The 12,591-nt window shown below is 43.4% G+C and overlaps 1 protein-coding gene across 6 annotated transcripts in view; it reads right to left on the bottom strand.

Annotated features, from left to right (window-relative positions):
• Positions 1-4,773: 4,773 nt before the first annotated feature.
• LOC142858010 (zinc finger protein 124-like) overlaps positions 4,774-12,591 on the bottom strand; it is a 73,574-nt gene continuing 65,756 nt past the window's right edge. For 2 of the 6 annotated variants that reach the window (XM_075987307.1, XM_075987308.1), the window contains exons 2-5: positions 11,958-12,567; positions 8,161-8,287; positions 7,931-7,991; positions 4,774-7,199 (exon numbers count right to left, since the gene is read on the bottom strand). In XM_075987307.1, the coding sequence (XP_075843422.1) occupies positions 5,828-7,199; positions 7,931-7,991; positions 8,161-8,287; positions 11,958-11,996 (1,599 nt within the window). In that variant the 5' untranslated portion in view covers positions 11,997-12,567 and the 3' untranslated portion in view covers positions 4,774-5,827. Of the gene's footprint in view, positions 7,200-7,930; positions 7,992-8,160; positions 8,288-11,761; positions 11,848-11,957; positions 12,580-12,591 lie in introns of all 6 variants that reach the window. The other 4 variants (XM_075987311.1, XM_075987312.1, XM_075987306.1 and 1 more) reach the window with 4 other exon arrangements.

Raw genomic sequence — 12,591 nt, 5'->3', positions numbered from 1 at the left:
AGGGTGTCTACTGCAGGGCAGCATTAATCTTTAGTAATCACTACATACAGGCCATCTAACTGTCTACAGTGGGTACTTGCTAAAAGCACTGGTCATTCTTTATACTTACTGTATTCTGATTTCATATTATTCATGTACATTCCAAAAGTTTTCAGGTCTTAAAATACAGATCAAGTGTCATAATTGCTATTACATTTGGACTTGAGTAAAGTACTTACAGGCAAGGGTTAACTGACATTTTTCCTGTTAGCTCATTTTCCCTTTAACAAACTGGCACACATGAGTAGTGCCTACCAGTACATTGTTGGTGATGGAGGGGAGCAAGGATGATCTAGCTATGTCTGTGAACCCACCAACAGCCCTGCTCAGTAAAGCAGTACTTCAGGAGCAGAAATGTCTTCATTTCTCCTCTAGCAGAGTAACAGTTCACAATGACTTTCCCACCCAACATCAAGATTTCTGATAGGTATCTGTTGAATGACCAGACAGGAAGTTTCCTGAGAAGGGAATGTATTACCACACTAACCCAAGATTGACTCTGCAGTGTGCATCCAGGAAGGCAGTGAAGATAGTCTCTAGTGGTCTCACTCCATGGGACCAGGACTACCAAGAGGGTGAGGATCAGGGAAAGGAGTAGAGGAACATCAAATGGAAGGTGGTGTCTTAAGTCACTGTTCTATTGCTGTGAAGAGACACTACAACCATGGCAACTCTTACAAAAGAAAGCGTTTAGTTCAGGGATGGCTTATGGTTTCAGAGGCTTAGTCCATTATCATGGTGGGAGCAATGTGGCACACAAGCCTCCAGAGCAGTAGCTGAGAGGTACATCCTGACCCACAGGAGGCAACAGGCAAAGGTTGAGCCTGATACGGTCTTTTGAAACTCCAAAGTCTACCTCTAATGGCATGCTTCCTCCAACAAGGCCACACCTCTTAATCCTTCTAATCCTTTCAAAGAATCCTAGTCCCTGGTGACTAAGCATTCATATATATGAGCCTATAGGGCTATTTTTAGTCAATGCCATAAATGGAAAGACAAGAGAAGGAGCTACTTATAGTGCAGGCCTGAAATGAGGAGACAACACACACTTGAAAGGAGTCTGCAATGAGAAGCAGTTACAGGACAGGAGGGGTGGGGAAGGAGGGTGTTGCTTCCCTTGGAGGCTCACACAGTTGACTCCTGTGAGTAGTCAATGTTGGTGGACAAACATTTCTCCTGGCTGGCCACTGCTGGGCAACACCTAGGGAAATGAAATCAACCATCTAGAAAACCTGAGTTGCTTTAGTACTAGGAACCAATTTACTACAGTTATTGTTATAGTATACATAGTTTTCCTTGTTTACCAGACTAGAAAAGAAACTCACTAAAGAGGTGTAAAGTGTAAAAAAGGTTGAGACATTAAAAGATAATTTGATAATGCAAATCTGAATAAAAAATGAATTAGGTACAACTTTTGGACTCATCAAGATAGGATAGATATGGAGCACTTTCTCTGAATTTGACAAATGCAAATGAACTAGACATTGTTGATATATTTATTGCCTATATATATATATAGTTATTGTACTTACTGTATATAGTTTTTCTCATACTACTTATTGATGTGAGATTCCCCTCTATATGTTATGAATATCACTGGTTAATAAAGCTGTTTTGGGCCTGTGATAGGGCAGAATAGAGATAGGCAGAGAAAACTGAACTGAATGCTGGGAGAAAGAAGATGGAGTCAGGGAGAAGCCATGGAGTTGCCACTAGAGACAGACATGCTGGAACCTTGCTGGTAGGCCACGAGCCTTGTGGTAAAATATAAAATAATAGAAATGGGTTAACCAAAGATATAAAGCTAACTAATAAGAAGCTAGAGCTACAGGCTAAGCAGTGATTTAATTAATACGGTTTCTGTGTGATTATTTCGGGAGTCTGGGTGGCCGGGAATGAATAATCTCCTGTAAGTCATAGCCTTTTTTATTTTAGACAAAAAAGGGGGAAATGTGGTATATGTTTTAATAAAGACTGTGAATTATCATTGTTCAACCAAAAGTGGAGGAATTATATAAACGGCTTGGCTCTGGCTAACAATAACCATCACGACCTAGTTAATATCTATAAATCCTTGGGAGGCAGGCAGGACCAGGTTGCCATTTTCAAGAGAAAAATAGTAATGCCACGCTCAGAAACACTTGAGTTGTTCCTCCTTTTCTTCCACTGTTTCTATCCATACTACCAGTGTCCTGAACCAAGAGAAAAAGAGAGTAGAATGTGTCCATGAACACGGTCTTACTTAGGGCTCAGCATGGAGCCACATATTCTCTGACACCCCAAACAGCCATCCTGCCCAGCCCCTATAGTCACCCATGAAGCTCCCAGCTCAGTCTCAGCTTGAGTTCTCCAGTCACCAAGCACGGCAGGCATGCAATATCTTCAGCAATGGAGCCTTAGCATCTAGTTCTGGTGAGCAACTAACCGCACTGGCAATAGCATGTGCTATGTGTTTGGGGGTGTTCTCCGGGGGTAACAACTCCAAGAAAGGCAGCCCACCTGTGGCACTGCATTTTCACCAACATATCTTCTGGAAACATTTTCCATGCATACAGGGTACCTTCATTTAGACTCTTCAACCATTGTTTTAACATTTGAACAAACAGGTTACTGAGGATTTTTTCTACTTACATATATGCACATCTCTTGTGTGGGGTTATGGTTATGTGAATGAGTGCAGGTGTCTATGGAGGCCAGAAGAGGGTGATAAGCCAATTGACTTAAGTGCTGGGAACCAAACTAGGGTCCTTAGCAAAAGTAATAGGTGCTCCTGACTGCTAAATCATTTCTCTAGTGTTGAGGATTCTTCTCATTCGTTGCATTAGTTGCATTACCTGTGAGTTTGAATAAGAATGGCCACCATAGGCTCATACATTCAAATGCTTAGGAATCAGGGTGTGACTTGAGGATTAGAATGATAAGGTCTGGCCTTGTTGGAGTATGTCATTGGGATAGGCTTTAAGGTTTTAAAACCTGACACCAGGCCTGCTGCCTGTGGATCAAGATGCAGAACTCTCAGCTACTTCTTCAGCATCATGTCTGCCTGAATGCTGCCCTGCCTCTGGTCATGAAAATGGACTAAATCTCTGAAAGTGTAAGCAAGCTCCAATTAAATGGTTTCTTTCATGGTGTTGTCATGGAGTCTCTTCACAGCAACAGAACAGACTAAGATGTGTTTCTCATGTGCCTGCCCTGTGCACATGCCCTTCTGCCTGTCACCGCTTCAGCTTACACAGATGCTTTTCTAACTTTGTAGAACACTTACAGGATAGCATTAGCTCAGTGACGAAGTAAAAGAACCCTTTTTACACAGGGGTCTCAGGATCACTGAAGGCCCATAAGCCAACATCCTAAACAAGTGCCAGCTGGACTGGGCATCAAGAGTTAAGAGGACAATAAATAAAATGTTAACAATATCCAAAAGCATGAAGATTCTGTCACCTGTACCAAGTGTTTCTATTACTCATCCATACCATTTCTTCACATGATCGATGCTGAGCTGAGGATACAGTTCAATTGTTAGCCTACTAATCATGAGTGAGGTCACAAGTTCCATCCCCAGCACAAAATGAAACCTACCTCAAGAAAAAAATACGTTGGTACCATGTCATATATAGGTTAGTACTACCTCAGTTAGGCCTGTTCCGCCCAGTCATTCTCCATCCCCACCCAGGGTGCTGCCACAAGTCTGCTGTGTACCTTCTCACCAGGCTTAGTAGGAAAGAGCTGGTTCTTGTCCTAACTGGCCAAGAGCTCAGACATGCTCCCATCTGCAACCCGACAGCTCCCTGGGTTCAACAGTCTCAGGAATCAAGCTGCACCACACTGTTGTTGCTTCATCTGGTGCCTCCAGTACCAACAGTGCTGGGCTAACAATCACACACACCTTCTAAGGACATAACTGGCCATGTCAGCTATACTTTCCCATTAAACATTTGTAGGGATAAGTCCCGCCCCTTGGGGGGCGCGTTCGCCTCGGGCTAATGTCTACCTATAAATTTGGCGAGGGTGCTCCCAGCTGTCGCTTCTGCTTTCCTGGTCTCCGCGGGAACGGTGGTTCTGTAAGTCTATTTCTACATTAAGGCTATAGATATACATATATTTACAATCTGTCTGCATTCGTTTATGCCGTTACAAACATTTGCTCAAACTTAAAGCCTTCAGAGGCAGAACATATGTTATCAGTCTCCTGCATGAGGCTGCTACTCAGGCCTCCATCTCCATGCTGTTAAGAGCTTTTTATTTCTAGTAAGTTCAGACCTTAGAGGTAATTTCTCTCACTGTGACCCCATTCTACCTCCTCGTTTCATTCTTTCCACGGGTTCCAGGTTTGGGATCTCAGGAAGAATTGGGTTGTTTTGGGAAGTATAGATGCAATCTGTAATCCCTCATCTCTTCCATCTCATTTCTTTTCTCTACCTTTCCTGTCAATGTGAGGCTAACCCAGGTGAGTACCTGATGTCTTTCCTTGCTGTAATAGTTACATGTGTGGATAAGCTGCTGCTAAACTGCCACTTCAGCCTATTACATGTTCCAGTGCCTGCAACAAGGACCATGATTCTGACGGCAGGGACTGTAAGATTCTCTAGCCTTGGATGCAGCACCTTCAGAAGGCACCCCTCCAGTGCTGTGAACACTAACGTCAGAGACAAGGCAAATGTTCCCGCTGTGCACAGGTCCAGGCACTCTTAGCTTCATTCCTGTGGCTGGAATAAAATACCTTGACCAAAGCAATTTAGGGGAGAGAGGGTTTATTTTAGTTCATGGTTCCAGGTTACAATCCATTACTGTGGGCCAATCACAGTGGCAGAAGTTGACACAGGTCACACTGTATCCACAGTCCCAAGGCAGACAGCAAGGAATGCCTGTGCTACGCTCCTTCTGTCCTGTTCCCCCTCACAGCTGGGCCCACAAGCTAACCAAACCTAGACAATTCAGTACTGAGATTCTTTCCCAGGTGGCTCCAGAGTGTATCAAGTTGACAACTGAAGTGAACCAAATCCCACCCAACACAGAAACACAGCACTTTAAGCCAGTCTCCCCTTCTTCTCGATGTTTCACAGTGACACAAATACAACCCAACTGTAGAAGTCCCTAGAGAGTGAACCAAAGACAGGGACAAAGAATGATTCTACCCAAGTGTGGCTAGAGGAATCACCGAGTTTAACTGGGGGTATTTACAAGGCCCCAGGCAGTCACTGTAAAGGAAATGTTCGCCTCCCAGCAACCATTAAGCTCCCACAATCCTCACACTTACAGAACTGCTCACCATCCATCACTGAAAGAACTGTGACCTTGAAAACTTCACAGCTTTTATTTTTGCTTGGAAAACTATTTCCAATACAAGTCACTAATGGAATGTGAGGGAGCAATGATATCTAAAGGCTTTTCCACACCTTCCACTCACATTTTCTCTATCATGAGTTCATTCATGCTGCTGAGAGGACGTGTGAACATGTGACCTTTCACCACTATGACTTTTCATGATTTTAAGGCAAATGGGAAAAATGAAAGACTAAACATATCCTGTACATTCATAGGGCGTTTGCCCAGCAGGAATTAACTTACTTCTCTGAAAGAAGTGTGACAAGTGGCACCACATTAGTAACAAATAAAAACTTTGTTCAAAGTGAATTCCTTCATGGAGCTGAAGGACACCGTGACCCCTGAAAAGCTATGCCACACAGTTTACATACAAAAGGCTCATCCCTGTCTTTAGTTCCCACAAGGGTTTTATGTCAATGGGGGAAACGCTTACATTCAAAGTTTGTTGCCAGTATCTGTTCTTTCATTCATTTGAAGGAAATGGAGATAAAGGAAGTAGATATTGCTGACATTCATACGGGTTTTCCACTCCATGAACGGACTGATGTCTCTTAAAGGAACTATGCCGGCTGAAGGATCTGCCACACTGAACACACTGGTACGGTTTCTCTCCAGTATGTCTTCTTTCATGTGACCGAAGGTAAGAGCGATGTGTGAAGGTTTTCCCACATTCTTTGCATTCATAGGGTTTCTCTCCAGTGTGGCTTCTTTCATGAAATCGAAGATAATTATAACTCGAAAAGGCTTTGTTACAATGTTTACATTCATAGGGCTTTTCTCCAGTGTGCGTTCTTTCATGCAACCGAAGTGAAGATTGACATCTAAAAGCTTTCCCACACAGCTTACACTCAAAGGGCTTTTCACCTGTGTGCGTTCTTTCGTGCACTTGAAGTAAAGAGGGGTAAATGAAGGACTTACCACACTCTTTACACTCATACAACGTTTCTCCACCATGAGTTATTTTATGTCTATGATAGGAAGCCTGACACCTGAAGGCTTTCCCACACTCTTGGCATTCATAGGGTTTTTCTCCTGTATGAATTTTTTCATGTAACTTCAGAGAAGTAAGCCATCTAAAAGCTTTCCCACATTCTTTACACTCATAGGGTTTTTCTCCAGTATGAATTCTTTTATGTAACTTAAGGGTCCTATGACTTCTAAAGAATTTACCACATTGCTTACATTCATAGGGCTTTTCTCCAGTATGAATTCTTTCATGTAATTTGAGGGCCCTGGTATATCTAAAGGTTTTACCACATTGTTTACACTCACAGGGTCTTTCCTCAGTATGAATTCTTTCATGTAATTGAAGGGCACTGAGATACGTGAAGGCTCTACCACACTGTTTACATTCGTAAGGTTTTTCTCCGGTATGAATTCTTTCATGCAAATGAAGGGCACTGAGACCTCTAAAAGCTTTCCCACAGTCTTTACATTCATAGGGTTTTTCTCCAGTATGAATTCTTTCATGTAATTGGAGGGCACTGGGATACCTAAAGGCTTTACCACATTCTTGACACACATAGAGTTTTTTTCCAGTATGATTTTTTTCTTGTTTTTGAAGGGAACTGGAAGTTTTATCACACTGATTACCTTCATAATCATTTTCGTCAGTCTGGCTTCCTCCAGCTTCCTTGTAGTCATAGTTGTGATGTCCATTGTAAGTTAGGTGATACAGTCCAAAGGTCTTTAAACACACCTCACACACAGAAGGCCCACTCGAAGTCTGAGTTTCCGTGTACCCTTCAATACTTGTAAGAAAATTGGAGTCCTGTGGCTTCTGTTCATAGTCTTCATGTACATACTGTGTATATTCAGAGTGAGATATGACGTGCCTATTAAAAGATAAATGACATGTGAAAATTTCTCCACCCACATTGCTGCTCATATTGAGACTGGTATATGGATAAGGTTGTCCCACCCTGACCACCTTCTTCAGTATCACAGAGTACCTGTAAATGTAACTAGTGTGCAAAATGGCAAGCACATTAGTCACAGTTGATTTATCACTGCTTGCTTATTAAATCATCTTGCTTGGACAACCTGCTACAATCAAAATGTGCCTTCACATGAAGGGTCTAAAAATAAATGAACTGCTGGCCTACAATACAGTTCCCTCAGGCCTAGGATCAAAATGGTAGCATTCGGGGCTGGAGAGATGGCTCAGCGGTTAAGAGCATTGCCTGGTCTTCCAAAGGTCCTGAATTCAATTCCCAGCAACCACATGGTGGCTCACAACCATCTGTAATGAGGTCTGGTGCCCTCTTCTGGGCTGCAATACACACAGACAGAACATTGTATATATAATAAATAAATAAATAAATATCCTTTAAAAAAAAAAAAAAAACAAGATGGTAGCATTCGTTAACGCAGGGTCCCAGAACTGGTTCCAAAAGACTATGCAAAATTTAAAACTTACATGAAGAAATACATTTGAGGTAAAAACTTTCTACTGATGAATAAATTTAAAGTTGGGCTTATTTGTTTAGTTAGTCTGCCCTTCAATCTTTACAGCACACAAAATTTCTTCCAGGAACATTTGCTTGCACTTGTGCATGCAGATTACCTTAGATTTATTTCAGGATCTTCATTATGTTCTTCAATTTTCTGGTCTTCCCATTCATATCCTAAAATATCGGCACAGTAATATGTGATGAATTACTAGGGTGTACATTGTCACTACACCTAATTTCTTCACCACATTCTTCCCTCTCCACATCCGAATCACAGTGACCATCAATAACCAGAAACACTTGCTCTCTAGTTTACAAAGTGAAGATAAGATGATATCCTCACCGATGGCAGTGAAGTTCCTGCAGGTCTCCAGCATCACATCTCCATAGAGACTCTTCTGGGAAGGATCCAGCAAATCCCACTCTTCCTGGGTGAAGTGCACAGCCAGATCCTCAAAGCTCACCAGGTCCTAAAACATCCCATATTTGTATATAAAAGAGCGGGTGAGAACGACATCTGTCCACATCTGACAGTACGACAGCATAACTGTGTGGTCTTCACACACTCATTCCATGACGCACGAGTTCTAGCAAAACACCGAATGATGTTCAGGGACGGCAGACAGATCACTCTCCTCATTCCTGCACTCAAGAGATGAGCTGCTCCCCACCCCTTCCCTTTCTCCAGTTATCTCCACTTCTTGTCCCAGGAACACCCTATCATCTGATACAGCGACATTAAATTAGGGCTCAGGAGGCTGTTTGTCCTTGGGATTCAGGCTCAGAGTTTAGCTTCTTCTGGCCTAAGGAAACAATATTCTAAGACTACACATGAACATAAATAAGGATAAATGACTCAGCATGAATGAGATACACAGCATAGAAATTCTGAACACTCCTATTTTCCTTCTGACAGTTTATTAACCACTTCCAAACTCTAGATCAGACAGTCTCCCAAAAGTGACTATGGGCAGCTTCTCTGCCTAGGCCCTCCAACGTTAAGCTTCTATATAGAAATCATGCCTGCTCCTGGCGGATTGGAGTCTACCCACTGCTCAAACTATTCCAACTTCTCTTTTACTGGTCATACTCAGTCTTAATCCTTCACTTCTTTTTCAAAGTTCCAGCAAAGGGACTTCTTTTCCTTAATACACCTGGTTGCCACACAAATGTATCCATGAATGCTGATCTGAGGTTCCCAAAAGAGGCCCAAGAAGGAATACACCAACTGCTATACCTACTTTAGACAACCTTTATAGGAGGAAGGCTGCTTGTTCCTGCCAGCCACCCAGAACCAAAATAACCACACAGAAACTGTAACTTAAATCACTGCTTGGCCTATTAGCCCTAACTTCTTATTGGCTAATTCTTACATTTTAATTTAACCCATTTCCATTAATCTGTGCATCACCAAGAGGTCGTGGCCTACCAGCCAAGTTCCAGCACATCTATCTTCAGCAGCAGATTCATGGCATCCCCCGACTATGCCTCCTTCCTCCCAGCATGTCATTTAGTTTTCCCCACCTACCTAAGTTCTACCCTATCAACAGGCCAAGGCAGTTTATTTGTTCATTAACGGTATTCAAGCATACAGAGGGAAATCCCACATCAAACCTCAAAGAAAGCCGGGCGATGGTGGCGCACGCCTTTAATCCCAGCACTCGGGAGGCAGAGGCAGGCGGATCTCTGTGAGTTCGAGACCAGCCTGGTCTACAGAGCTAGTTCCAGGACAGGCTCCAAAGCCACAGAGAAACCCTGTCTCGAAAAACCAAAAAATAAAAAAATTAAAAAAAATTAAAAAAATAAAAAAACAAACCCAAAGAAGCAAAATAAACTACTGTCCCTGTAATCATTGTTCTATCTCTTTAAGTGACAAGCCACACCCACTCCCTCCCCCATCTGCTGAGACAGGCTGATCTTCAGCTTCCATCCTGAGTTCTCTCTTTTCCTCTCGAAGAGGCAGCTTCCGTCTCTCCCTTCTCTATCCCTCCCTCCCTCCTTCTTTCTCTCTCTCCCTCCCCTTCTCCCCTCCTATTCATAACCACTAAACAAATATCCAACCTCACTCTGCATGGTGTTCCTATCCATATCTCTGTCTCTTACCTGCCACCACATGTCTCCCTGCCCTGGTATACTACCTGGCCAAGGGACCAACTCCAGGGAAGGCTGATTAGCTTAAATAAAGCTAAACTAAACAGATGGGATTCAGGAATAATTATCTCATTCATGAGATAATGCTCATTTTCTTCTCAAAAGCTTCTCTATGTCACAAAGCAACTGGAATTCCCTTCTCTTGGGTCTGCCTGCCTTTCTGAATATGCAAAATAAAACTTGCCCTTTTTTTGAACCCTTTGTTCCTTTTCTTTCAGACTCAAGCCAGAGTATAAAAGAATGCATTTGCTGTTACTCTGGGCTGTTTGTATTGTTCTGTGAAGGCCCCGTCCCTGCCATGTGGGGCTTGTCTACCCTGTGATTAACATCTGTGTTGGCTTAACTCAAATGGCACGAATTTTTCTCTTCATCACCCTTCTCCATGCAGATTTCAAGATTTAAGCCTAACTGTACTGGGTTTTTTTCTTTAAACTCTTAATAAAAATTCCCTCAAGCTTTCCTTTAGGTTCATTCTTAAGTTTTTCTATTAATTAAAAACCCTGTGAGGACTAAAGTTATGTTTCAGTTTAAATTGTTGTGCTTAAGAGAGTTATAAAACAATGCCCAGTGGTAGAAGGCAGAGACACGTAGAGCTCTGTGAGTTAAAGGCCAGCCAGGTCTACAGAGTGAGTCCTAGCACAGCCATGGCTGTAATGGTTTAAATTTAAAAAAAAAAAATGCTGCAGGATCCCTGGATCCCTGACAGCTGCAGGGGCTGAAACTCTGCAGGTCCCCAAGTGGGGACAGACACCGGGCCCCAGAGCAGCCAGTCCCAGGAAGGGATGGCGCACGAGACCACACTGCAGGACTCCAAAGGTGGCTGGTCCCCGGGGGCAGGCGAGAGATAACGGATAGACACGCCATGCAGAGTAAGTTGGATGGCTGCAGCAGGCCACAAGGAAAGACAGATGGGCACACCACGAGACTACTCTGCAGGTCTCTGAAGGCGCCTGGTCGCAGGCAGGGAGACATGGCGGCTGGCCAGAGACATGGATGGGCACGCCATGCAGACCGAGGATGGATATTTATTAAGTGGGTTATGGAAGGGAAGGAGAGGAGCAGAGAGAGAGAGAAGAGAGAGAGACAGAAGCTGCCTCTTTGAGAAGGAGATGGAAAAAGGAAAAGACTCAGGCTGCAAGCAGGAAAGAAGATCTGCCTTCCTCAGCGAGTGGAGGGGAGGGAGTGGGCATGGCTTGTGTCTGTCTCTGTCTCTCTGTCTCTCTCTCTTTGGAGCCTGTCCTGGAACTAGCTCTTGTAGACCAGGCTGGCCTTGAACTCACAGAGTTAATCCCTGCCTCTGCTGGGATTAAAGTGTGGCTTGTCTCTTAAAGAGACAGAACAGACCATTACAATGGCTATACAGATAAACCATCTCAAAAAACCAAGAGAGACCTATAAAACAAACCATGGTGTAAGAGGCCCATGTCTGTTGTTTTCATTGGTTGAATAGAGAAACTGCCTTGGCCTTTTGATAGGGCAGAACTTAGATAGGCGGGGAAGACAGAACAGGATGCTGGGAAGAAGGGCAGTGTGGGAGACGCCATGAAGCTCCTGCCTGAGACTGACGCTTTCCTGGTAAGCCATGACCTCATGGTGTTACACAGATTGGTAGAAATGGGTTAGATCAGGATGTGAGAGTTGGTCAAGAAGAGGCTAGATATAATGGGCCAGGCAGTAATTTAATTAATACAATTTCTGTGTAATTATTTCGGGTATAAAGCTAGCTGGGCGGCAGGACACAGCCCGCCACTCCTCCTACTACAAACCAAAATAATAATAATAATGCCTCTAACCTGTAAGCCCACTTGCCCAAAGACAGATAACTTCCTGGAATGCTGGGGGCTGTTTATGTAAGATAAAAATCCATGTATTTTCACTTCTATAAATAAAAAGAGGAGAACATAGGAGGCCATTGAACAAATAGGGTTCTCTAGTAGAATAAAACAGTAAGAATAGATAACACAAAGGGTATATATAAGACGGGCTTACCTGATCCCGTCTAGAGAGTCCAACAATGGCAGTCTCCATGATGGAGAGGCTCTGCCCACAAGGCTGGAACCCTTCAATCTGGCACCTCAGGCCCAGAGCACACCTGGACAGCTTCTGGTCTTCAGCCCACACCGGAAAGTACAAAAAGCTGGGTTCCAATGTCAGTGCAGGATGGTGGCAGTGGCGACAGCAGTAGCAGCAGCAGCAATGGGACAGATGCACTCACTAGCAAGAAGTGAAGGCAGGAGATCAACACTGTTTCTTCTCTGGACTTCTCTGTATTAAGGCCACACTCAAAGTGCCACCTACTATACAACAGCGTCTTCTCGGCTCAGTTAGGACTTCCTGAAGTTTCCTGGCAGTCCTGCGCAGAGACAGGTCTCTTAGTTGATTACTTATGGTAAAAGTTTCCAATCTAAGGTTTTAAGTGGTTAGCTCTGGTTTTATTGTTCTCAGCTTTTCCAGCAATATTTATTGTGTGTGTTATCGGGAATGTGCACCTTCTGAAGAGCACCTCTGAAGGCCGGCGATTAGCTGCTATCTTTATTTTTCTGTCGTCTTTATCTTCCTGTTGTCCACATTTTCACACCCTGATTCAATTATCAGGACTCTAAAAGAAAAACTTTGGAATCAA

Source organism: Microtus pennsylvanicus, chromosome 9 (assembly GCF_037038515.1).
Source record: "Microtus pennsylvanicus isolate mMicPen1 chromosome 9, mMicPen1.hap1, whole genome shotgun sequence".
Lineage (NCBI taxonomy): Eukaryota > Metazoa > Chordata > Mammalia > Rodentia > Cricetidae > Microtus > Microtus pennsylvanicus.
The sequence above is the reverse complement of the archived record's forward strand: the minus strand, read 5'-3'. Positions and strand labels throughout refer to the sequence as shown.